The sequence below is a fragment of the Rana temporaria genome, chromosome 2 (genome assembly GCF_905171775.1).
Source record: "Rana temporaria chromosome 2, aRanTem1.1, whole genome shotgun sequence".
Taxonomy (NCBI): Eukaryota; Metazoa; Chordata; class Amphibia; order Anura; family Ranidae; genus Rana; species Rana temporaria.
This window is the reverse complement of record NC_053490.1, coordinates 189,266,885-189,294,871: the sequence shown is the minus strand read 5'-3', so window position 1 is coordinate 189,294,871 and position 27,987 is coordinate 189,266,885. Positions and strand designations below refer to the sequence as shown.

The following is a 27,987-nucleotide window of genomic DNA, read 5'->3' as shown; positions in this document are numbered from 1 at the left end:
TAGGGGGAAGCACAAATTACACATTGGAGATCAAGACACAGAATTTGATTCTTACCCCCCCTTTGCCCATTAACCATTCCACATTATATATATATATATATATATAATTAAAGATTAATTCTTCGATTAATCTTTAATTTTTTTGATCGATCAAAATTCTTGACGTCACCGGACAGCCTGGACAGTGAGACTTATCCTGCTGGATGCGAGCAAACTGCACCCATTGGATTGAGGTACCTTTGCATCTGTGGAGCAGGAGGATGCATCAGGCTCCATCAAGGGAAGAGGAAAAAAATAACCATTGTTTTCCTGTCCTAAGCCATTTTGTGCAGACAATTCTTTGTGTATCGACAACATCTGTTCCGTGCGAAAGACTGTTCAGTTCTTCAGAGTATATTGTCAATAAAATGCGATTATGTCTGCTTCCAGAAAATGTAAACAATCTGGTATGTCTGTGTGACTGGCTAAAGTGATGCCTACTATAAAGTGACTGACAGTCAATATAATAAGTTTTATAAATAAAGTTAAATTAACTTTTTACGTTTTTCTTAAAGTTTAATAAGAAAAAATTACTTCCATCAGTGCTACAGTTTGAATTTAAAATGTATTTGTGTGAACACCCAGTGCCTTGCGAAAGTATTTGCCCCCCTTGAATTTTGCGACCTTTTGCCACATTTCAGGCTTCAAACATAAAGATATAAAACTGTATTTATTTTTTATTTTTTTGAAGAATCAACAAGTGGGACACAATCATGAAGTGGAACGAAATTTATTGGATATTTCAAACTTTAACAAATAAACTGAAAAATTGGCCGTGCAAAATTATTCAGCCCCTTTACTTTCAGTGCAGCAAACACTCTCCAGAAGTTCAGTGAGGATCTCTGAATGATACAATGTTGACCTAAATGACTAATGATGATAAATAGAATCCACCTGTGTGTAATCAAGTCTCCGTATGAATGCACCTGCACTGTGATAGTCTCAGAGGCCCGTTTAAAGCGCAGAGAGCATCATGAAGAACAAGGAACACACCAGGCAGGTCCGAGATACTGTTGTGGAGAAGTTTAAAGCTGGATTTGGATACAAAAAGATTTCCCAAGCTTTAAACATCTCAAGGAGCACTGTGCAAGCGATAATATTGAAATGGAAGGAGTATCAGACCACTGCAAATCTACGAAGACCTGGCCGTCCCTCTAAACTTTCAGCTCCTACAAGGAGAAGACTGATCAGAGATGCAGCCAAGAGGCCCATGATCACTCTGGATGAACTGCAGAGATCTACTGCTGAGGTGGGAGACTCTGTCCATGGGACAACAATCAGTCGTATACTGCACAAATCTGGCCAGAAGAGTGGCAAGAAGAAAGCCATTTCTTAAAGATATCCATAAAAAGTGTTTAAAGTTTGCCACAAGCCACCTGGGAGACACACCAAACATGTGGAAGAAGGTGCTCTGGTCAGATGAAACCAAAATCGAACTTTTTGGCAACAATGCAAAACGTTATGTTTGGTGTAAAAGCAACACAGCTCATCACCCTGAACACACCATCCCCACTGTCAAACATGGTGGTGGCAGCATCATGGTTTGGGCCTGCTTTTCTTCAGCAGGGACAAGGAAGATGGTTAAAATTGATGGGAAGATGGATGGAGCCAAATACAGGACCATTCTGGAAGTTAACCTGATGGAGTCTGCAAAAGTCTGTTTTTTTTTTATTTATTTTTTTGGATCACACAAATCGGACTGCTCTGTGTAGTTTTTTTTTTTTCCTTCTGTGCCCTTCTTTTGATAATTTCTTAAAGCGGAGGTTCACCCAAAAATCCACTTTTTGACATTGGCTGTAGCATACTGCTAACATCTGCAGTATGCTGTGTTTTTTTTTTTTATTTTTTTTTTTACTTGTACTTATCGTTATATGAGCCCTTGTTTTCCGGCTCCGAGCGGGGAATCCTGTGGGGAATGGGCGTTTCTAAGCAAAGAGGAGTTGATTGACGGCTGCTAAGGCGCGTCTTGGCCTCTGTTTAATCTTCAACTGCCATGATGCTGCACATGTGATCAGTTATGACACCAGCCATTGGATGGTTTGACAGTTTGGTTGAGAGCACAACCAATGTGACAGTTAGCATTCCCGGCATGCCAGGAATGTAACTGCTTTTTCAAACTGTTAAATTGATGGGTTTACTTCCGCTTTAAGGATGCTGTTCATTTTACCTCCGCTTTAAGATGCGGAATGGGAAAAGCCGCTGGGGGCTTTTGTAGTTCCTCACCGCCGGGCAGTTCAGTGCCCCTTTGAGGAGAGCTCTTTCAAGAGGTGGGCTTTTTCTCTGGTGGTGGACCCTCCGAGTGTCATGTATAGGTGACCACTCTCCCTATTGCGGGGGGCCCCACTTGTATGGATCTGACTGATAGCAGATCCGAAGTACTGACCCTTTCCATGTTTGCCATGCTGGGGTCTGACTTGCGGCCTATTGTGGCCACTACTCTGGGGTCTCAGTCACTCACGGAGTGAGCATTTTGCACCAGATGGTGGAAGAGCACCGACTTTCCCCCGAAGTTATAAGGCTAGCGGACCAGCTGGTCCAGGGCCTCGTATATGTCTGTGATGCTTCATTGAATGCTGCGCCCTTGTTATCCAGGGCTTCTGTTTCAGAGATGGTTTTATGCACACAGTGGTGTAGTGGTAACTCCATTACTTGGCAGCAAGAGAGTCATTGGTTCGAATCCGAACACTGACACCAATCTGCCTGGAGCTTGCATTGTCGCTCCCTGTGTCTACGTGGGTTTCCTCCGGGTACTCCGATTTCCTCCCACCCTCCAAAGACATGTGTACATACACCTACATTATATACATACACACTATGTGTATGTATTATTTGAGGGCAACCCTCCCAGGCCGATAAAGGCTCAGCTGGGGGGACTAATCCGTCCCTGGGTGCGTAAGCCGATCACGCCGGCACCCAAATCCCACCAATGTATGTAGCCTTCCCTTCCTGTCTCTAGGCTTGCAGGTTCACAATTCGGTGAACCTCCCTGCTCTCCGACTAGTGGGTCTGTGAGGTGGTCTCTTCGGAGTACTAGATAGGGTTTCCTCCTATCCACAGAAGAGAGTTCTTTCCTCGTGTTTTCCTCTCCCGGCTCGTCGGTCTGCCTTGGGCAGTGTGGGACTTGCTAAGCTGCAGTAATTTTACCTTTCCTGCAGGACGGGAGTTTTTTTTTTTCTATGGGCCTCAAGCCCTGAGTACCTTTGTGAACGTCGGGTAGTTCCGCATGGAATCCTTTTGTTCGGTGGTAGCTGGGCTCCATCCGGGGGTCGTTCTGACGTCCTCACACATCAGGGATGCATGCATGCATGTCACATTTTGCACATGTCAGTTTTCTGTGCTTCGTGATGGTGGAGGGTCTCTGTCAGTCTGTGTCCCTCCCTTTTGATCTGGCGTCGGCACCAAGGGTTTTCACCTAGGAGCTCGCACTAATCCTAACTTTGTTGGGACAGCGAGGCTTTGCCTCGTGGGCTACTTAGCTGACTTTCTTCTGAGAGCACCTTCTGTCTCAGACCTAGTGGATGTGTTTATTGCCATTCAGACCCTCCGAAAATTCGGGTGGGTGTTAAACATTTTGAAATCGGTCCTGGTTCCGACTCAGCGTTTGGAGTACCAAGGGTTGATCCAGACTCCTCGGTGGCGAAGGTTTTTCTTCCCCTGGAGAAATTGCAGACTCTTCAGTCTGCGGTGAAGGTATTGGCATCACGCAATTGGTCTTCTCTCCGTGTACATGCAGGTCTGGGGCCTGTGGGTAGCCACCGATGCGGTACTGTATGCCCAGTTCCACACTCGGGTTTTCCAGGGGACATACTGTCCAGACTGTAAGAATCTCTTGTCTCTGACATCATCGGATTCAGGTGCGCCACCTAGTCAGTCTCTCTGAGTTGGTGACAGTGATTCCCGACTCTTCGGTCTGGGAAGTTTTTTTCTTCCTTTCAGTGGTCGGTGTTTACGACGGATGCCAGCCTTACGGGTTGTGGGGGCACCTGGGGGGTCCAGTCGGCCCTGAGTCGCTGGAATGGCGTGGACCTACAGCCACACCTCCCTGAATGTGCCCGCTATCGTCGGGTCACGGTAGCTTTCCAGGGTCGGGCCTGGTTAGTGCCTGGTTAGTAGACCGCCTGGGAATACCAGGTGCTGTGGACCCTGTCTACCATTAATTTTCCTACTATTTTAAGAGATCAGGCTATGCTTCTCCTCGTGGTCGAGGAGGTTGCAAGGCCGTCTGATCTGGTTTCGGCTGATGCTGGACCAGGGCGACTGGTCTTTGTGCTTGGAGGTGTTTTGGCTCCCTTGCAGGAGGTGAGTCTCACAGGGCATGGATCTCCTGGCCGCTCGTCTCCACCGCAAGAGTGTCGAAGTTGGTGGCCAGGGCTAGTGATCTGGTGCAGACGCGTTAGTCGTGCTGGTGGCCCTGTGCGGTTTATATCGGCGGCTTTATGCCGTTCCTCCATTGTATTTGCTTCCTCGGCTGCTCCACAGAGTGGAGGCTGAGGGGAGCCGGATGATTCTAATCGCTCCAGATTGGCCTCGGCGTCCTTGGTACGCTGATATCGGGCACCTGGTAGCGAAGGTACCCTGGCGGTTGCCAGGGCGGTAGGTCCCCCTCTCGAGGTCCCATACTTCCTCCTGTTGTACAGTCCCTGACTTGCTCAACATGCCTATTAAAAGCCAGACTTTGAGACCGGTGTCTGTCCAAATTGGTCATCTCAACCATGCTGAGGGCATGTTAGTCTTATTCCGGAGGATCTACCGTCGCACCTGGCAGGCCTACATCTCTTGGTGCGAAGAGATGGAGTGACGTCCACGGACGTACTCGGTGTCCAGGGTCCTGCTGTTTTTACAGCTTGGAGTGGATCCAAAAATTGCTTAAAGCACCGTTTGGGGCAGATTTCAGCCTTGACTGTGTTCTTTCAGTGGCCTTTTTGCGGCCCGTTCCCTGGTGGGTACCTTTTTGTGCAGGGGGTTTGTCATATACTTCCCCTCTTGGCCCATCTCTTCCCCCATGAGTTTTGACTCTGGTGCTCTCGGTTCTTCAGGAACCTTCCTTTTGGAAACAGAAATTTTCTCTCGGCATTATCTCAGAAGGTGGCCCCTTTAGTGGCCTTTACCTCTGTTAGAGGGGTTTCTGAGTTGGCGGTCTTGTCTTGCAAGCCGCCATGCTTGATCCTCCATAAGGATTAGGTGGTGCGCCCGCGACCTACCCTTCTTCCGAAGGTGGTTTCGGCCTTTCGCCGGAATGTTCTTCCATCCTTATGTCCTCGGCTGGCGCATCCTACGGAGGTTGCTTTTCATACTTTAGGCGTGGTACGTGCTTTGCGGGTGTACCAGCCTGCTACGGCTCCGTTTCGGAGATCTGACTCTCTTTTGTGTTGGTGTCTGGTCCACAAAACGGGGCCTGGCGGTCTCGTCGACCACCATTTCTCGTGCATCAGGCAGGCTGTCACAGGCCTATGCTCTTAAGGGGTGGGCCCCCCTTTCCGCTCACGGCACTTTCGACCAGGGCAATTGGTGTTTCCTGTGTGTGTGTGTGTGTGTGTGTGTGTGTGTGTGTGTTTTTGTTTGGTTTGGTTTTTTTGGGGTTTTTTTTCGACATCATGCATCGGTCTCACAGGTGTGCGAGGCGGCTAGTTGGTCGTCCATTCACATTTTTTTTCCCCAAAATTTACATGGTTGCTGTGAGTGCATCTTCTAAAGCTTCTTTCTGCCGTTTAGTTTTTGCAGGCGGTTTTTTAAAGTTGCACCTCCTCCGTTGAGGAGCTCTGCTTGTTTTGGGGTGAAGTTACAATTGGTTTTACTGATATATTTCCCACCCCTCGTTTTTGACACTGCTTGGGGATGTCCCACTTGTCAAGATTTAAGGAGCTGTATCCGTCCATGGACGATAAGAGAAAATAGGATTTTTGTACTCACCGTAAAATCCTTTTCTCGGAGTCTATGGATGGACACAGCACCCATCCCTCCTTTTTTAGGTTTGTACTGCTTGTTACGAACATGCTGCAGTGAGGAGGGTTATGTCTGGAGGGACCGCCCCCTGGGCTGGGCTGTTCAACTGTGTTAATGTAACATGTACAGTGGGGATCGAAAGTTTGGGCACCCAAGGTAAAAATGTGTATTAATGTGCATAATAACTAAGCCAAGGAAAGATGGAAAAATCTCAAAGGCATCAAATTACAGATTAGACATTCTTATAATATGTCAAAACAAGTTAATTTTATTTCCATCATTTATACTTTCAAAATTACAGAAAAAAAAATGGCGTCTGCAAAAGTTTGGGCACCCTGCAGAGTTAATATCTTGTACTGCCCCCTTTGGCAAGTATCACAGCTTGTAAACGCTTTTTGTAGCCAGCCAAGAGTCAATTCTTGTTTGAGGTATCTTTGCCCATTCTTCCTTACAAAAGTCTTCCAGTTCTTTGATTTCTGGGCTGCTTTGATTTCACGCACTGCTCTTTTAAGGTCTATCCATAGATTTTCAATTATGTTGAGGTGATGAGATTGTGAAGGCCATGGCAAAACCTTCAGTTTACGCCTCTTGATGTAATCACCCGTGGATTTTGAGGTGTGTTTTAGGATTATTATCCATTTGTAGAAGCCATCCTCTCTTTAACTTCAGCTTTTTCACAGATGGCATCAAGTTAACATCCAAAATTTGCTGACATTTTATTGAATACATTTTTGCTTCTACTCGTGAAATGTTCCCTGTGCCACTGGCTGCAATACAACCCCAAAGCATGATTGATCCACCCCCATGCTTAACAGTTGGACAGAGGTTCTTTTCATTAAATTCTGTGCCCTTTCTTCTCCAAACGTACCTTTGCTCATTCCGGCCAAAAAGTTATATTTTAACCTCATCGGCCCACAGAACTTGTTTCCAAAATGCATCAGGCTTGTCTATTTTTTCATTTGCAAAGTTCAAACACTGATTTTTGTGGTGAGGACGTAGGAGAGGTTTTCTTCTGATGACTCTTCCATGAAGACCATATTTGTACAAGTATCTCTTTTATAGTGGAATAGTGTACCACAACTCCAGTGTCTGAAAGATCTTTCTGGAGGGATTGTGCAGTCAAACGTGGGTTTTGAATTGCTTTTCTCACAATCCTGCGAGCTGTTCTGTCTAATATTTTTCTTGGTCTTTCAGATCTTGCTTTAACTTCCACTCTTCCTGATGACTGCCATTTCTTAATTACATTCCGAACAGAGGATATTGACATCTGAAAACGCTTGCTATCTTCTTATAGCCTTCTCCAGCTTTGTGAGCGTCCAACTATTTTTTTCAGTTTTCTAGACAACTGCTTAGAAGAACCCATGGTGCCGATTGTTGGGGCAAGGTCAGATGAGTCTGGGCATTTAAAACCTTTGATATTGATATCACCTGGTCTTCCCAGGCGATGATTGAGTACAATCCATGACACTGGCAGGTCTCAGCTTTGCAAAGGGGGCAGTGCATGCTATAAATTCTGCAGGGTGCCCAAACTTTTGCAGACGCCATTTTTTTAGTTTTCTGTAATTTTGAAAGTGTAAATGATGGAAATAAAATCTAACTTTTTTTGACATATTCTAAGACTGTCTAATCTGTAATTTGATGCCTTTTGGAGATTTTTCCATCTTTCCTTGGCTTCGTTATGCACATTAATACAATTTTTTACCTGGGGTGCCCAAACTTTCGATCCCCCTCTGTATTTAATTATCTAACATGTTTCTGCCTAGTCCTCTCCTGTAAACGGTGAACATAACCCCACTTGTCAAGATTTAACGATCCATGGACTCAGAGAAAAGGATTTTACGGTGAGTACAAAAATCCTAATTTTTTTTTTTTTTGTGGGCCTGAAGTCGGTAGCAGATGGTTCCACAAGCCCCTCGGCAGCCATGGCCCCTGCTTTGGTGTCGACCTGCGTAGCAAGGAACATGGATGCTTGGCTACACAGATTCTCAAGCCAGGTCCCTAGGGGAAATAATACAAAGGAACTCATAGACTTCGAGAGATGGTGAGTAAAGCTGTGGCATACTTGGCGGATGTAGCAGTATAAACTGTCAGGACCGCGGCTAAGTCAGCGGCCCTCCTCAATTCAGCAAGGAGGGTCTTCTGGATCAAGTCCTGGGAAGGGGAACATATGTCCAGGTCATTTTTTTTTTTTGCTTTTCGGCCCTGGTCTGGATCAGGTCCTTTTCACGATCCACAGAAAAGGGGGAAGACGTTTCCGGTGAGAGCCAAGAAGGAGAAAGGCAGGAATTTTTTTTTTTTTTTTTTTGTGGCCCCCTTAACTAGGGAAATTCAAGGCCAAAAAGAAGGGTGGTCTGCTCTTTTCAGAACACAGACACAAACAAGCAGTCCAAATGACCCCAGTTTCGGGTAGCGGGGAGACTTCCTCACTTTGTCCTGCAGTGGGAAAAGATCTCCGATGGCCCCTGTATCTTGCAGATTTTAATAGGAGTCTATTGGTTTTAACTTCCCTTCCCCACAGAATTTTATACTGACTTATCTACCCAAGGATCCTTTAAGGGGCTGCAGGGTTGCTAGACAACTTGCAGGATCTGGCGGATTAGGAGGTAATCGTCCCTGTACCAACGGAACAGCTCTATCAGGGAATTTTCTCTCATGTTTTAGTCATCCAGAAGCCACCAGGGAAATTTTGCCTGATAATAAATCTCAGGAAACTTAACGAGTTTCTGCAGCAAAAGAGCTTTTGAATGGAAAGCAGAGCGCAAACATCTGTTGAGGGATCACTTCATGGCTACAATAGATTTAAGGGACACTTAAATCTATTGCCCTGAAACATCAGTCCCTGTTGTGGTGTGTGTGTGTGTGTGTATGTATTGGACACACACCCCACAGTGGTGTAATGGGTAGCACTTGACTTGCGCCTAGCAGTAAAGTGTCGCTGGTTCGAATCCCAATCACGGCATGCATGTTCTCCCTGTGCCTGTGTGGGTTTCGTCTGGGTACTCTGGTTTCCTCCCACACTCTAAAGACATGCTGGTAGGTTAATTGGTATCTTTATAAAATTGGCGCCAGTATATGAATGTGAGTTAGGTATTTTAGATTGTAAGCTTCTTGAGGGTAGGGAATAATGTGAATGTACAATGTAAAGCGCTGTGTAAATTGACGGCGCTATATAAGTACCTGAAACGCTCGTGGAATGGCGACAAATTACAGTACTTAAAACATAGGCGATGCTTTAGTTTTTATTCATTTTTTTTTTTTTACAGATTATCTGTTTAGAGTTAGAGTAGATTTAGTGCTAGAATTATTGTCCTCGCTCTAACAATTGCGACAATACCTTACATGTGCAGTTTAACCACTTGACACCCGCACGCCGTCATTTGACGTCCAAAACGGGGACCTGTTATCCCGGGTGGACGTCATATGACGTCCTGGGCTTTGCGGGGGGATATCTCAATGATGCCTGCACCCGGAGGCATCATTGAGATATCATTTTTTAGCGGCGGCGATCCTGCGCACCGTAAGACTGATCATAGCGGCGTCCCGCTGCCATCCGGTGCTTCTCCGGGCTCTCCCGTCCCACCGGGGGCCCGGAGAGATGATTGCCGTCCGCCGGATGTTTGCCATAGAGAAGACTGGTGACCAGATGGTCACCAGTCATCTCTGACCGTCGGAGGCCCGTGCGCGATGTGATGACGTCACGCCCGGGTCCCCGTAAGTAAACAAACCGCAATTGCGGCTAGTTTGAATGAGATCTGTGAATTTTTTTTCACGATCTCATTCTTTCCAGCCTGGAGGAGAGATGTGGGGCCTTATTGACCCCGCATCTCTCCTTAAAGAGGACCTGTCACACACATTCCTATTACAAGGGATGTTTACATTCCTTGTAATAGGAATAAAAGCGATTGAAAAAAAAAAAAGTGTAAAAAATAAAGAAATAAGTAAAATAAAAAATAATAATAAAAAAATTAAAATGCCCCTGTCCCCGGTATCTCGCGCTCAGAAGCGTACGCACATGTAAGTCCCGCCCACGTATGTAAACGTCGTTCAAACCACACATGTGAGGTGTCGCCGCGTGCGTTAGAGCGTGTGCAACAATTCTAGCACTAGACCTCCTCTGTAACTCTAAACTGGCAACTTGTAAAAATTCTAAAGTGTCGCCTATGGAGATTTTTAAGTAACGAAGTTTGGCGCCATTCCATGAGTGTACGCAATTTTAAAGCGTGACATGTGAGGTATCTAGTTACTCGGCGTAACATCATCTTTCATATTTTACCAAAAAATTGGGCTAACGTTACTGTTTTGTTGTTTTTTAATTTATGAAACCATTTTTTTTTACAAAAAAAAGCCGTTTGAAAAATTATTGCGCAAATCCGGTGCAAGATAAAAAGTTGCAATGACCGCCATTTTATTCCCTAGGGTGTCTGCTAAAAAAACATATATAATGTTTGGGGGTTCTGAGTAATTTTCTAGCAAAAGAATGATGATTTGTACATGTAGGAGAGAAGTGCCCGGGAAGGAGGTGCCAGAATAGGCCCGGGAAGGAGGTGGGTTTTAAAGCCCTGTATTGAAGTGGTTAAACACTGTTTACATATGTTTTTGTTAACATTCCTTGTAATTGGAATAAGCAGGACATGGCCTGTTTAATGTGAGATCTGGGGTCTAAAAAGACCACAGATCTCACATTTATACTTTTTAAAAGCAATACAAAAAAAAAAAAGGCCGGAGGGCAGAAGTGACGTTTGATGTCACTCTGGTCCTCCAAGGGCATAGAGTCAAGTGGGGGCCATCTTGCCCTCACTCGACTTCCTGCCCATCACTACATCAGATCGTTTCAGCTGCTGCTGATCTCTTTCCAGTAAGCAGCAAAAACTACCGGGAAGGGGAGTGGGCACCTCTCCCACCGCCCATAAAAGTGATCCCGTGGCAAATCCTCCAGTGGGACCGCTTTTTTGCGAAACAGGATCGCCCACCATGTAAAAATATAGGTAGCTGCTGCCATAACATCGGTATGTAACATCAAAGTAGTGGCGTATATACCTGGGCAGTCCGGAAGTGGTTATCCACTTCCACACCAGCAGCCGCAGTTATACTGTGGCAGGCTTGCCCCCCCTGCGTGAGCTGTCGTAGCTGTACGTTGGCTTTTTAAGAAGCCTCCGGCCACGTGCAAACACACACATCCCGGTTCTCTCAGGGGCGAGAAGACTGATCGTGTGTTCATACGATGTATGAACACCGATCAATCTCTTCCCCTAGTCAGTCTCATCCCCCCTATAGTTAAAACACACATTAGGGAACATAGTTAACCCCTTGATCGCCTCCTAATGTTAACCCCTTCCATGCCAGTGACCTTTTTACAATAATCCGTGCATTTTTATAGAACTGATTGCTGTATAAATGCCAATTGTCATAAAAATGTGTCCACCATAATGTTGCAGTCCCGATTTAAAAACCGCAGATCGCTGCCATTACTAGTAAAACAATAAATAATAAAAATGCCATAAAACTACCCCCTATTTTGTAGACACTATAACTTTTGCGCAAACCAATCAATATACACTTATTGCGATTTTTGGCAATTATTATTTGGTAGTTATTGGACCTTCCATCGGCATCACCTTCTCGGTTTGACCCCCTAAGGTCTCTTCCCCACAGGAGGAGAATTGGCTATCCCTGTGGGCACAGAGGCTGTAGTGCAGTGTTTCTCAACTCCAGTCCTCAAGGCGCCCCAACAGGTCATGTTTTCAAGATTTCCCTCAGATGAAATGGCTGTGGTAATTACTAAGGCTGGGTTCACACTACTACACTACTTTGATCCTACTTTGCTCTGCTACATTGGTCCTACATTTATCCTACATTGGTCCTACATCCATCCTACTTTCATGAACAGGATACTACTTTGGTCCGACTTCAATGATATTCAATGGGCCTGAAGTAGGACCAAAAGTAGTACAGGGAGCATTTTCAAAGTCGGACCGACTTGTGTAGGACGCTACAAGATGCTCTCATAGGGAAACATTGAACAAAGAGCACAGCCATGAATAAGCACTAAGTCAGTGCGAAACGTCGGTTATCCTCCTGTTTCTGTTGCTGTGATCTGGTATGTTTTGCTGTTCGTTTAAATAAAGACAACCTGTTTGGTTTGGAGTGCGGCCATCCATCCTTCATTTTACGCCCATGCTTGCCTAGTGCACTGCCTGCACCCTTGGAATCCTACACCTGTGTATGACCCTATAGCAGACCCACCTTGAGCGGTGATTTTCCTTCTTTTACAGAGCAAAGTAGGATGAAAGTAGTGTAGTAGTGTGAACCCAGCCTCAGGCAGTGAAACTGATCAAGTCACCTGTGCAAAATAATGAAAATCCTGAAAACATGACCTGTTGAGGCGCCTTGGGACTGGAGTTGAGAAACACTGCTATAGTGGAACCCTGCCTTACTCGCATTTAGTCAGGTTGGGAGTCCTCCCCTGTGTTACTCATAAGTTGTGGGTTGGTGGAAGCCTTGGTGTCTAGCCTCTGATGTATGCTGCTGATGTTTGTGGATGCACCATGGCTGCTGGCCTCTCGGGGAAGGAAGTATAACCAAAGCTGGTTCATGCTCCTTCCGCTGGGGTGTTTGGTGAGGTTGGAGCAGATGACCTGGAGTTTTGAAAGAATGTTTTCTATTTTATATGACTGTTGCAACATTTAAAAATGTACACGTGGTACTGGTGCATGCTAATTACAGTGTCTTCCCTCTTTTAAGAGGTATTTATTTCCTTTTTGTAAAGGAACCTATTTTTGAAGTAAACCTACCCTTCTTTATCAGGCAGTGTATGCTTCCAGCAATTCATCAAAACATGTAACTAAAGTCAGTTGGCAATAAATCTTTCCTTCCTTCCTAAACAAACTGGATTTTTGAAGGTTGCTTTCAGCCTTTGTAGGTAAAATATGTAACACTGCAGGTCAAATAATAGGAAGAGCAATACAATGACGGCTCTTCCTTACCTTGACATAATTTGTAGTGAGTGAAAGGTGACATGCTCCACCTTCCTTGGAGACGTGCTTTGTGCTGGATCGTGCAACCGGCTTTCTGAAAATAGAATAAATGCTATGTAACTGTTTCTAGCAAACATTTTACAAAAGTACCACAAAATAGTACATGCTTTCCATACTTCCAGCAACATTGCTTGGTCATAGTGAAGAACATGCACTGGTATTAGTCCCTTAATTTAAAATCTACTACTAAATTATATTATTTCGACAAGTGTGTCAAAAGTGAAGAAAGAAAAGTAGTGCGGCCAACTCATCTAAGGAGCAGTAAAATGCAATATTGACAATTTTTGTTCCTGGCTTTAGATATGCTTTAAAGATGGGTTTTGGAAACAGTATATTTATGATTTTATGTATCGGTTAAAATCTTGCTACAGCTGGTGTTATCCTAATTTATAGTGATCATACTATGCAACTGAGATTGTGTGATCTACATTCCTACATGAAATTCCTAAATTCTTCCCTCCTACAGAACAGTTTGTGTGTGTGTGTGTGTGTGTGTGTGTGTGTGTGTGTGTATATGTGTACAGTATATAAATATCTTGTATTTTACTACATTAAAGAGGATCTTCACCCTGTAAACAAAAACATTTAAAATCAGCAGCTACAAATACTGTAGCTACTGACTTTTAAAAAATACACACTTGGCAGTCCTAAAATACTGTCTCTTTGTCGGTCTTCGGGTCCTTAACTGTGGGCAGCCATGTGCGACTCCTTGTGGGTTTACAGCCTGCTGCCCACTGTTCATACGAGAGCCATGCTGTGTCCTGTGAATGGTCTTGCAGTTTTCTGGAACCTGTGATGTGTCCCAAGAGTCTGCAGAAAGAGGGGGGGTGGAAACTTCCAATCTAATCGCCTAGGCCCAGGGTTTGATAAACCCCAGGCCCCAATTGTGACCACAAGCTTAAAACTAGCGCCTGGACAGCCACACGAATGCTCCCCACACCCTGTGTGTGTGTGTGTGTGTGTGTGTGTGTGTGTCCCCCCCCCACGCTTGCCCATCTGCGGGCCCGGGACAGCATAGCGGGTGCCGCCCGGTAGAGGGGGTTGAAGGAGAGCGGCCACATGTCCCCTTCTAGTTGGCCCAGAAGTGACGCGTGACCTCACAGACAGAATGTAATGCAGTGTGATGTGCATTGCATTACATTTAGTGGAGCACAGAGGAGACATGCAGGTTTTTTTTAGAAAAAAATTAAGTTGCACCCAAGCACATAAAATCCCACCAAAATAAATTGAGGCCCCTCATTACATGTTGCCAAGCATGCTGGAATGAGAGCAATAATTCTCCAGACTCCAGACTTCCTTTGTCGCCTATGGAAAATATAGGGTTCTGACATTTTTATTGTTTGACATGTTGGATATCTATCTACTCAGTGCAACCTCCATCTTTTATATTTTACTCCTAAAATTGGTAAATTTACGTTTTCCATGTCCCCTAAAATAAACTGTGTGTGTGTGTTTGCTTTTTTTTTTTTTTTTGGTAATATTGTGTGACATAAAAATTGGAATTATCACTATTTTGTTCTCTAGGGTCTGCTTTCAGAAGAGAAATGTTTTGGGGTTTTATGTAATCTTCAGGCCGAAAATGATTTTTTAAACACAAAAATGGCTTGGCTTAGGCAGTTTAAGGAGAAGTTCACCTTTTGGGAACATGTTGCATGTTCTACCTGCAAGATTTATTACTTAAACATTATTTTATTTTTTTAGCTGGTTCCTAGATTCAAAGTAAATGTGTCAAGCCCTTAATTAAAAAAAAATTCCCCATGGGGTTTTTTAGCAGCAAAAAGTCAAAACTTATAATGTGAAAATAGATTTTTATTCAGAAAAGTTTCATAAAGAGGATTTTTTTTATTTTTTTTATTAAAACATGAGCTCTGAAAATTAGGTTAAAACATGTACATCATAATACAGCTGTGTAAGTATGCATAGTTTATATCATGCTATGTTGTTTCTATTTTTAATCACGCTAGAAATCGATTTTCAACCTTATCAATAGAGGGCGTCTTTCGGGGGGGAAAAAAGGAGGAACTCTAGAAAAAGATGCATTATATATACTGTATTTATTGGCGTAGAACACTCACCTTTTTACCCTGAAAATAGAGCGTAAACTGTGCCTGCGTGTTATACGCAGGAGGCTGTGGAAAGTTTTTTCCTGAAACTTCCCTCTTAAAGTTAGGGTGCGTGTTATACGCCGATATATACGGTAAGTAAAATTATTAAACAAAGCACTCTTAAGAGCAATACATATTGATACAACAATTATTTCCCCTAATCGTCTTTCAGGACAGCCACCTGAGAGACCTTGGCTCCTCCCCTCTGTTGGAAACACCGCGCCAGCCCATAAATTTCCTCCTCCCCTGCTGGTCCTCAGTTATTTGTGTTTCCTCCAGAGGGGAGACACCATAGGAACAAGCCAGGAGAGCCAAGGGAGGCTCAGGCAAGACGGTCCTGAAAGGGAGCAGGGGCTCTCTGGACAAAAGAGACAGGTACTAACCTGAAAGACAGCCACCCTCACATCCCTGAGCGCAGGTGTAAGTCGGGGGGGCTCCGGTTTTTGTATGCACCGAGTGCGGTGTGAGGAGGTACAGCCAGCGTCCTAGACCAGCGTGTGTGGCTGCCGGAGGAATGGGGATTCCAGACGCGCAAGCCACGCTGTGTACTAGGACCGCTCGGAGCCGATGGCGGGTGACGTCATTCAGGCACGGGGGCGGGTACTTCCGGGTTCGCGGCTTCCGGTTCCGGGCGCGAAACTCAAAAACTGAGCCAGGCAATGGCTGGAGGGAGCTGCATAGACGCTGTAGAGACAGCACACGCGGCGCTGGTGACACAGACATGTCGGAAGCAGAGGGGAAAGATGTTGCTCCAGCAGAGACCAGCTCCAGCCACAGCAAGGTAAGGGGAACCTAGGGTGGATTTCCCCTCTCCTAAAAAATAGCCTACCATCCCTCTACACCCCCCAGGGTAATAGGGAGGGGGAGGTGGGTTAACCCCTCAGTGTCAGAGGGTGATTCATAGGGCCCCTAGTGTGGTAAGCCCATATGAAGACACTGCGCACCTGCCGTGAGCAGGGGGAAGGCTACGGTACTAATCATGGGGTATATATTTTCGCTTGTGTCTTTCAGAAAACTGACAAAGACAAGAATACCCACAGTACAAAGAAAAGATGTCCATCCTGTAAAGTCAGACTTAGGGAGTCATGGAAAAAGGCTATTTGTAGCGACTGTATTGATAAGTTAGTACAGGAGCACACTGCGGAACAAAGTGATTTGGCATCATCAGTTAAAGAACTTTCTAATACCTTTGGGTCATTCAAAACATTTTTTGAAAACTTCCAGATCCCGCAGCTTCAGTCAGCTCCTCCTGTACAGGCAACAACATTAGTCCCGGGAGTAAGACCTTCCACTAGTGCAGGCCCTTCAAGAGTTCCTAGTGAGGAGCTAGAAGAGGAACCTGACAGCGCAGTGTCCGGTTCACAGGAATCAGAGGAGGAGGCTCGGGAAGGTGATTCCAGGAAGCCCTCCCGCTACAAGCTCTCCTTGGAGGATGTAGACCACTTATTGGAAGCTATTTATGCCACTCTGGGTATTCAAACAGAGAAAAAAACATTATCATTGCATGACCAAATGTATGAGGGTTTAGGCGACTAGGAAAGTAAAAATTTCCCAGTCCATGATGTCTTGATCGAAGCAATTAAAAAAGAATGGCAGGAACCAGAAAGGAAACCATTCTTTTCCAAAGCTTTGAAAAGACGATTTCCATTTTCGGATGACCCATCCTCAATTTGGAATAAAACGCCAAAGCTGGATGCTGCCTTTTCTCAAGTTTCAAGGCACACAGACCTAGCTTTTGAGGACATGGGCATTCTATCCGAACCAATGGATAAGAAAATGGATTCATTACTAAAAAAGTGAACATGGAATTTTGGCTGAACCTGATTCAGGAGCACATTGAGGAGGAGACGGCAAAAGACCAAATCCTAGCCTCATTTCCCACATTGTTGAGAGGCATAGCTTATATTGCAGACGCCTCAGCTGAACTAGTACGGATGGCAGCTAGATCGTCTGCATTAGCTAACTCAACCAGGAGGGCCTTATGGTTAGACGTGGCAGGGGGACTGCGCGTCTAAAACCAAATTATGCGGCATCCCATTCACAGGGGACCTGCTCTTTGGGCCGGGATTAGAAAAAGTGCTGGACCGTACAGCGGACAAGAAAAAAGCGTTTCCGCTGAAACGCAAAGCACCCTGGAGTCAGCCACAGCAGACCAAAAAGAGACAGAACAAATTTAATTGGGTACCTAAGGGCCCCCGCTTCACACCCAAGGTAGACAATCAGAAAAGACCCTGGGCCCAGAGAGGGAAAGGCAAAGCAGGAGCTATTTTTCGTGCTCCTGAACAAGCCTATAATAAGAAATGACAGATTGCTCACAGTGGGAGGAAGACTGGGGGACTTCCTCCCTCAGTGGGAAAAGGTGACTTCCAATCGATTCATATTGAGGATCATAAAGGAAGGTTATCATCTAGAATTCTCCAGGACACCCCCAAAAAAGTTTTATTTAACAAAACTTCCGAAGGACAGAAGAAAGGCCGAAGGGTTAATGAGAGCCCTGGAGGATCTCAAGAAACAAGAGGTAGTAGTGGAGGTCCCCAAAAAAGAAAGGGGACTTGGGTTCTACTCCCACATTTTTGGAGTACTAAAACCCACGGGGAAGGTCAGACCAATCTTAAACCTAAAACCCCTCAACCTATCCATAACCTACAAGAGGTTCAGAATGGACTCAATTTACTCAGTGAAAGCCCTACTACCTCCAAACTGTTTCCTGGTCTCCTTCGATCTAAAGGACGCCTACTTACACGTTCCAATACACAGGGACCACCAACAGTTCCTGAGATTGGCGATAGAGACGGGAAACAGAACCTTACATTTACAATTCCAGGCCTTACCCTTCGGCCTCTCTTCCTCACCCAGAATCTTCACCAAGATTCTGGCGGAAGCCCTGGCACCCTTGCGAGTCCAAGGCATTTCCATCATTGCATATCTGGACGATCTGCTGCTGTTCGCAGAAACCCCAGAGAGGTTGCAAAAGAACCTCGAGACCACACAGATCTTTTTGAAAGATCTAGGGTGGTTAATAAATGTGGAAAAGTCAAATCTAAAGCCCACACAACAGATAACATACTTGGGGTACGTGATAGACTCCGTACAGCAAAGGATTTTTCTACCCAAAGAGAAGATAGAAAAGATCCAAAAAGAAACAAAGGCAATTCAGGTGAATTCACCATGTACCATCAGACAGATCATGTCAACACTGGGGCTGCTAACATCGGCAATCCCAGCTGTTCAATGGGCAGCCTTACATTTCCGACCACTGCAAATGTTCCTTCTAGAGGTTTGGGACCACAGGCAGGAGTCCTTAGACACCCAGGTTCGAATACCGACACAGGTAAAAAGAACCCTTTGGTGGTGGAGGACGGTGGAAAACTTGACCATAGGTCGGCTGTGGACACTTCCCATTTCCCAAATCCTTACCACGGACGCAAGTGGGATAGGATGGGGAGCACATCTAGGCTCCCAAGTAACCCAAGGGATTTGGAAAGGGGAAGAGAGGAGGAGATCCTCCAATTGGAAAGAGTTGAAGGCAGTGGGGCTTGCACTTCAATTCTTCCAGGGACAACTGAAGGGACATCATGTTCAAATAAGATCCGACAACGCTTCAGTTATTGCCTATGTAAACAAGCAGGGTGGAACAAGGAGCGGAACCCTGTGGGCATTAGCGAAAGAAATCCTGACATGGGGAGAAAGGAATATTCTCTCGCTATCAGCAATCCACCTAAAAGGGGATTTTAACACAGTAGCGGATTTCCTCAGCAGAATTCAGCTGAAGGAAAGCGACTGGGAACTAAATCAGGAGGTGTTCAGGCAGATCACACTAAAATGGGGAACACCTCAAGTGGATTTATTCGCATCCAAGAAGAACAAAAAGGTCAAGACCTTCTTCTCACTAAACAGAGAGGACGGAGCAATAGGAGTGGATGCTTTAGCACAAAGGTGGACTTTCAGGACATGTTATGCCTTTCCTCCACCCGTATTAATTCCACAAGTGTTACGGAAACTGCGTGCAGAGAACACCAACCTGATTCTCATAGCACCTCACTGGCCCAGGAGACCATGGTTCTCTTTACTGAAAGAGCTAGCTATAGAACCCCCCTGGTTGTTGCCAGTCCAGGAGGATCTACTCTCCCAAGGCCCAGTATACTGCCCCCAAGTGGAAAAGTGGAACTTGGCCGCGTGGTTTCTGAGGAGCAACTGCTGAAAGCAAAGGGTTTCTCAAACCACTTAATTGCGACTCTACTGAAAAGTAGAAAGTTAGAGACACGCAAAATTTATGAAAAGGTATGGAAGTGCTTTGGCAAATGGTGCACAGAAAACTCCTTTAATACACAGAGTTCAGTGGCCGTCCTAGAGTTTTTACAAAAGGGAGTAGAAAAAGGACTAAGCCTTAGTACGCTAAAAGGTCAAGTATCCGCACTGTCAGTGTTCCTAGAGGAAAGGCTAGCATCTGACCCATGGATAGTCAGATTCTTCAGATCCTTGAGCTGACAGAGACCTATTCAAACCTCGGTCTTCCCGAAATGGGACCTGTCCTTGGTACTACAAGCTTTGACAGCCAAACCTTTTGAGCCTTTGGAAGATTGCAATCTAAAGACGCTGACACTAAAAGCAGTCTTTTTGGTGGCAATCACCACTGCAAGACGGGTCTGTGAGTTAGAGGCCCTATCGATCAGACCCCCCTTTTTTCAGATCTTCGCAGATCGTATAATTTTTAAGTTGGATCCGGGATTCCTGCCTAAAGTAATCTCAAGGTTCCATAGAGAACAAGAAATTATATTACCTTCATTTTGTCCGAACCCTTCCAGAGAACAGGAAGTGAAATTCCATAGCTTAGACGTCAGGAGATGCGTCTTGCATTATTTAGAAGTGACTAAAACTTTAAGGAAAACGGACTCTTTATTTATTTTGCATTCTGGAGCTAGACAAGGACATAGAGCTACCAGGCGCACTATAGCTAGATGGTTAAAAGAAGCCATTGAAAAAGCTTACAGTTTAGGAGGCATACCGATCCCAGAGGGTATCAAAGCGCACTCCACAAGGTCTATGGCAGCCTCACAGGCAGAGAGAGCTGGAGCAACGCCGGAGCAGATCTGTAAAGCGGCGACATGGTCCAGTTTTGCCACCTTCGTAAGACACTATAGGGTGGATCTTTGGTCAGCTAAGGATCAGACCTTTGGACGTAAGGTCTTACAAGCTGTGGTCCCGCCCTAGGGTAAGTGCTCGGTTATCCTCTCAGGTGGCTGTCCTGAAAGACGATTAGGGGAAAAACGAAGTTACTTACTGGTAACGTTCTTTCCCGTAGTCTTTCAGGACAGCCGGGTAACCCACCCAAAGGTATGTATAAGATTTCCTTACAGGAATTGTGATATGGTTAACGATGTGTATCATGTTTTCTTGTCTCCCCAGCAACTGGAGGTGCTCTAAAAGAACTGAGGACCAGCAGGGGAGGAGGAAATTTATGGGCTGGCGCGGTGTTTCCAACAGAGGGGAGGAGCCAAGGTCTCTCAGGTGGCTGTCCTGAAAGACTACGGGAAAGAACGTTACCAGTAAGTAACTTCGTTTTTTGTTAATATAATATATTGTGTTACTATATTTACCGTTGACGGCTGAAAGGAGATGAACACAGCAATCTGGAGGCTAAAAGCTGCTTGAAGATCCGATCAATGCGGCAGGCAGTCCCACCCAGTCACGCAGAAAGGGGGTGGGGGCTGCAGGTGGATGAACACTCCACAGGCTTGCGAGAGGCCACGTTGGTGCCCCCACAGGGAGGGGTGGAGGAGAAACCGGAGACCAAAAAGGGCAGGACCAATCTTGACACCATAGGCTGTTTAAATATATACCGTATTTATCGGGGTATTGCGCGCGCTCCGGTGTATAGCACGCACCCCTAAAGTGGACCCGACATTCCTGTAAAAAAAAAAAAAACATTTTATTACAATTTACTACTTACAGTTTTGGTGTCTTGCGCGGCGTCCATCAGCGGCCTCGTCGGGTCCGGCGTCCGTCTGCGGCTTCGGGTGTCCTCTTCGTCGGGTCCGGCGTCCGTCTGCGGCTTCGGGTGTCCTCTTCGTCGGGTCCGGCGTCCTTAGGCTGCGGTGTCCTCCCCGCTGCCGCTCGATCCCCGCTTTCCTGCGCCGAGTTTGAACACTGCGCCGGCATATACCGAGCGCAGTACACTCGGGTATAGTCGGGCAGGCTCGGCTACTCTCGCGCTCACGTCCTGGATGTGAGCGCGAGAGGGGCCGAGCCTGCCCGACCATACACGAGTGTACTGCGCTCGGTATATGCCGGCGCAGTGTTCAAACTCGGCACGGGAAAGCGGGTGTCGGCGTATATCGCGCACCCACGATTTTGCCCCGATTTTCAGGGCAAAAAAGTGTGCGGTATACGCCGATAAATACAGTAATAATGAAAAGAGTTTAGAAAACTCACCCCCCACCCCCAATTTTTTTTTAATTGACATATGGGAGGGATAGGGGGAGAAAAAGTGAAACTTCTGTTTTGGGTGAAGTTACGCTGTAAATTGTAAACTTACTATTCCTCAAACATTGTGTGATATAAAGTCCTGTAGGACGTAACACGTATGGGGGGGAGCTACCTTGAGGACGTACCCGCCACCATCCTTCGTTTCCACGGCGCTGTACACGGGTAACATTCATGGAATTTTATGCTATAATCCATGGCATATCATGTGAGTGTGCAGATATTTTAATTAACGTATCTGCGTTTTTAACTAGCGGAGAGCACTTAGATTGTGTTTGTTCCCACGTGTTCCTACTGCAGTGCGGCAATCCATCCATATCTCTCCTGTGGAGACCAGCTTCATTGATTTTCTGATCATTCAGGGGTCCATTCATTTTGGTAAGCGAGCATTTCATCTGTGGGTTGAGGAAATTTCTCTCAGTGGCTAGTGGATTGGATTCACTTCTCATGCAGTCTTTTTCCATTTTCTGGAATTTGGTTCCACAGTGAACTTTTTATTTACAGGATTTTCTATTGACGTCCTTTTTCCCCCACAAATGAAGCTTTCTTTTGTTGGTATTTGATCACCTCTACGATTTTTATTTTTTGCGCTATAAACAAAAAAAGAGCGACAATTTAAAAAAAAAAAAAAAACACTTTTTTACTTTTTTGCTATAATATCCCATTTAAAAAAATAAAAAAATTTTTTCTCAGTTTAGGCCGATACGTATTCTACATATTTTTGAAAAAAATAAAAAAACGCAATAAGCGACTGGTGTGCGCAAAAGTTATAGCGCCTACAAAATAGGGGACAAAATTTCTTTATCGTACATCACGGGACACAGAGTGGCATGGTCATTACTATACGGGTTATATGGAGTACCTTCAGGTGATGGACACTGGCAATCTCAAACAGAAAGTCCCCTCCCTATATAACCCCCTCCCATAGAGGGAGTACCTCAGTTTTTTTGCCAGTGTCTTAGGTGTTGGTCACGAATTGGCTTTGCCTCCACGTCTTTGGGACCAAGGCAGGCTAACCGGATCTGTCCAAAGTGCCTCAGAGCCGAAGTGGACAGTACCCGGGCCCCAAGTCGTGGGGTTTTTGCCTATAATGCCTCTCCTCGGAGGGCTGGATCCTGGGCCCAGGGCTTTGAGCTTATTAAGGTCCAAAAGTCACCTGCTGCCAGGATGCTGTATAGGTCCAGGGCAGAGGTGTTCCCTCCTGGACCCCAGTACCTGAAGGTCTAGTACATTACCCACGGAGATGGGGGAAGATTGGGCCTCTTGCTATGCAATACCCTGCGGCATGGAGCAGGTAAGAGGGGGGTCTGCAGGACTTGGTTCGACAGCAGGCCCCTCTGGGGGAATAATTTTGTAGTTAGCCTGGGATGCTCTGCATTGGCAAAGTTGCTCCACTATGTCTGCTAGACAGGATGTTTTTTTCCCACAAATTGTGCTTCCCCTTGACTGTGTTGGCTGGTAAAAAGTAGGGTTGTCTCGATACCACTTTTTTGAGACCGAGTACAAGTACCGATACTTTTTTTTTTCAAGCACTCGCCAATACCGATACTTTTTTTTTTTTTTTTTTTTTTTTATGTCATAAGACAGTATTTTTTTTTTTTAACACTTTTTATTTTTTGTTTTTAATTTAGCCCTGTTGGGGGAATTTGGTGAGATATCAGGGGTCTTAACAGACCTCTGACATCTCCCCTTTAAGACATATTGAAAGGGGGAGAGCGGGGGGGAGAAGACATCATGGGGGGAGAGTGGCACGGACGGGGAGAAGACATCACGGGGGGGAGAGCAGCACGGGCGGGGAGAAGTCATCGAGGGGGGGGGGGGGGGAGACAACACAGAAGGTTTGTAACTCCCCCCACCACCTGATACCTGACTGTACAAGTATCGGGTGAAGCATCGGAGCATTTCCCCTGAGTACAAGTACTTGGGAAATGCTTGGTACCGGTCCCGATACTCGTATCGGGACATCCCTAGTAAAAAGTGATGAGCCCAACCTCCTAAATGCAATAACTTCACTGAATCTGTGAATAACTACAGAGCGTGAATCAATGCCAAAAAACTATACCTATATGTATGAAGTGCAAATAACGCAAGTGCAAGGTCGATGGGGTCAAAGGACCCTAAAACTGAAACCACAATAATGTGCAATAAGTAAATGAATATGTGTGCAGGTACCAAACCTGCTGATTAGCACTCCCAAACACACCAAATGTTAACAAAATAAAACCAAACGAATGATAAAATCGGTCAAATCAATCTTGTTTTTGTATGAAGTCTTTCAAATCATGATCTAAAAGTGCTTCAGATGATGTTTGGCCTTACATATGTGCTCATAGAGCACTTGCTCACCACGAGAAAAAACGAGCCTAGAGATAACTCTTGATCAGCTTGCTGAGCAGTAATTCATGTTAGAAACCGCTTCCTGATATCTTTAATGCTGACAAACACGATCTTGCAGCTGAAGATCAGCAAAACAGCCACCGGGAAATAGGGTTTGAGAAACTGTAAAGAGAGAAGAGAAAAGTGGGCAAGGACCGACGGGAAGAGTGAGAGAAGGAACCCAGGCCTGTGTACTGGGGAGACACAAAGCGCAGCGGCTCGGAGTGCAGCTGTGAGGTTGCAGGGTAACCACCTGAACCTCTTCAGTTTTCAAACCCTATTTCCCGGTGGCTGTTTTGCCCTCTGCTGATGCTTTCTTCAGCTGCAAGATAGTTTTTGCCAGCATTAAAGATATCAGGAAGCGGTTTCCAACATTAACCACTTCCCGACCGCCGCATGTAGATATACGTCGGCAGAATGGCACGGACAGGCACATCAACGTACCTGTACGTGCCTGCCTAGACGTGGGTCGGGGGTCCGATCGGGACCCCCCCCCGCTACATGCGGCGGTTGGATTCCCTCGGGGAGCGATCCGGGACGACGGCGCGGCTATTCGTTTATAGCCGCTCCGTCGCGATCGCTCCCCGGAGCTGAAGAACGGGGAGAGCCGTATGTAAACACAGCTTCCCCGTGCTTCACTATGGCGCTGCATCCCTTTTATAGGGAGACTCGATCGATGACGTCAGTCCTACAGCCACACCCCCCTACAGTTGTAAACACACACTAGGTGAACACTAAATCCTACAGCGCCCCCTGTGGTTAACTCCCAAACTGCAACTGTCATTTTCACAATAAACAATGCAATTTAAATGCATTTTTTGCTGTGAAAATGACAATGGTCCCAAAAATGTGTCAAAATTGTCCGAAGTGTCCGCCATAATGTCGCAGTCACGAAAAAAATCGCCGCCATTAATAGTAAAAAAAAAAAAAAAATTAATAAAAATGCAATAGGGGATATTTCTATTTTGTAAACGCTATAAATTTAGCGCAAACCAATCGATAAACGCTTATTGCGATTTTTTTTTTTTTTTTTTTTTTTAACCAAAAATACGTATTCTTCTACCTATCGGCCTAAACTGAGAAAAATGTTTTTTTTTATATGTTTTTGGGGGATATTTATTATAGCAAAAAGTAAAAAATATTGCATTTTTTTTCAAAATTGTCGCTCTATTTTTGTTTATAGCGCAAAAAATATAAAGAGGTGATCAAATACCACCAAAAGAAAGCTCTATTTGTGGGGAAAAAAGGACGCCAATTTTGTTTGGGAGCCACGTCGCACGACCGCGCAATTGTCTGTCTGTTAAAGCGACGCAGTGCCGAATTGTAAAAACCCCTTGGGTCATGTGGCAGCATATTGGTCCGGTCCTTAAGTGGTTAAAATATCAGTGGTTTAATTGACTTGCACTATGAAGAGCTTTTTTTTTTTTTTTTTTTTTACTTCTGGGTATATGTGGTTGACGCATGCCTATAAGCATTGGAGAGATTGAGACTCATTGGCTCTTGGTAACAACATTCAAGTACTTCCTTGTGAGTGGACACTTCCCCATATTTCCGGGATAAAGTCCCTGGTTGGGTTAATAGCCGCAAGCACATTTTTGCTTGCCCTCTGGTAAGCACGCACTCTGTGTGGTGGAGGTGTACAAGTTATTTGTGCTAATTTCACCGGTTTTCAACGATCAAGGCTTATTATCATTGTTTATTGGACTGATTATTCTCAATATTTTTATGGTGTAGGCTTCATATATTTTTAAGTGGTGTTTTTTTTTATTTTTTATTATTTCATGTATACACCTTTATTAGCGCAGCTAATTTTTTTATAATTTGCGGTGTGTATTCTACCTAGAGCTTGCAGCTTATTCACTTTTGAGTAGCATAGTTTTTCTATTTATAATGTTTATGTATGTATGTTCCTGTACAGGGGGTTCTGTGTAAAACATTTTTGTATTTTAATTTTTACAGTTGGTGCTCCTGCACATAGGCAGCTATTGGCCCTATTATATGTGATGGCATAGTAAAAAAAAAAAAAAAAAAAAAAAACGGTTCCACTTTGCTGTAATAGCTACTCACTCTTCTTCGCTCAGTGATATTTACCAATCTTTCTAGCAACAGGGTTGCTTCGATTTACTATCAAACTTTCATTAAAGAAAAAGCTTAAAGTGTAACTATAGGCATATATATATATATATATATATATATATATATATATATATATATATATATATATATATATATAATATATAATATATAATTATTTTTTTGGATAGAGCAAAGGAGGGTTATAAAGTGAGGGAATCCTGTTGTGTCACCAGAACTAGTGTCCCCCATTGAAAGATTTCTCCTCTATTACTTTTGTAGGGACAACCCAAAATTTGGGATTTTCTTTTACTTCTCTTTCGATGAGACCGGTAAGCACATATAGAGAGGGCAATTTGCCACAGGGAGCAATTACATTTGACAACAGGTGTACTAATTCCTTTATACTTTAATTAAAGTGGTTCTAAGCTCTGTTCACATTGGAGCGATTTGACAGGTCAAATTGGAGACTATTGCTGGCAATAGGACCATCCCAATCAGTGCGACGCACCAATTTCCACAATTAGTTCCTGCACTACTTTTGGCGACGTTTGGTGCGATTTCAATAGACATCTGTGCATGAACCCGCACAGATGTCTTTCCATTTGCCCCCGAAGTCGGACTGAAATGCGGCCTTGAAATCATGCACGATTTCAAAGTGGTGTTCAGTGTTTTTTTTTTTTTTTTTTTTTTTATCTTTAATGCATTCTATGCATCAAAGTAAACTCCCCACCCCTAAACATTTACCGCACTCCTTTCACCGACCCCTTGCTTTGTCGACTACAGCACCTCTTTTTTTTTTTTTCTCTCTCTTCCTGGATTCACATGAGACTGAGAGCAGCGGGAGTCATTTGCTCCTGCTGTTGTCAGTCAAACTCCTGAGAGGGAGCCAGTTTCGGAAGTGTGTGTGCGCACACTGGTGCCCCCTTACCAAGCAATATTTTTATTTGAACTAAAAAAAAAAAAATAACCTTTTAGTATAATTTTTTAATTCTAATCTTGTTTTGGCTTATTTATTTTCAGCATTCTGCATCCTGGGCAAGATGTTGTTGGTTTGCATCACATGTCCAGTATTCAACTGCATACAATACAGAGGAGAAGGTCAGTAGAATTCTGTAATTAATGCTTATATCGTATTTGCTTTATATATTGTGTAAACTTGGTGAATGCCTTTCTGTAATAACATGTGTCCTTTTAGCATGTAGGAGAGGGACTGCTTCAAGTATCAATGGGAGCAAAGGGATGGCAGTGTGCTGGTGGTAGGAGACTTGTTACTAACAAACAGCAAAATCTGTCGATCTCAAAAAGCTAAACAGGCTAGCTACTGGCTGCTTGGGTATGGGAAAATGTCAGTGGTGTATCTGGCACCTGGAGCCAATCGCCCCCCCCCCCTTTTTTTTTTTTTTACAACCATCCCCTTTGCTGCCCCCCCCCATTTTGCCATACAATGGGAGGGCTTAAAAGGGCAAAGTAAACAGTCCTTTTACCCACAAAGTGTAACAGACAAGTATAAACCTTAGTACACCAATTTGAATAAAATGGTTCCATTACCAATGCTTTTCTACACACAGCCTACCTTACAGTAGAACTTTAGGAGTGAAAAATAGTTCAGTAGTCAGGGTTACGAAATGTAAAACACAGTGGGGAGGACTTATCAAAACTGGAACAACCAGAATCTTGACGAGCTGTGCATGGCAACCAGTCAGCTTCGATCTTCAGCTTGTTCAGGTAAGCTTTGAAGATGAAAGCTATAAGCTGATTGCCATGCACAGCAGCTCCAGATTATGTCTTCTCCAGTCTTTATAAATTTGTGGCCATAGTGCAGGGGTCAGGAGTAGTTAACGCACAGGCCACTTTACAGAGTACAACTAAAATGCCCCTCTCTTCCCAGTAAAAATCACCCCCATAGTACAGATGTTCCCTAGTACAGGCAA

The 27,987-nt window shown here is 44.8% G+C and overlaps 1 protein-coding gene across 1 annotated transcript in view; it reads left to right on the top strand.

Moving 5' to 3' along the window:
* Window positions 1-27,987, top strand: part of PCCA (propionyl-CoA carboxylase subunit alpha) — a 935,313-nt gene that overhangs the window by 30,445 nt on the left and 876,881 nt on the right. Inside the window, exon 2 of the mRNA XM_040336164.1 lies at window positions 27,077-27,154. Within this exon, the coding sequence (XP_040192098.1) occupies window positions 27,077-27,154 (78 nt within the window). The remainder of the gene's footprint in view (window positions 1-27,076; window positions 27,155-27,987) is intronic.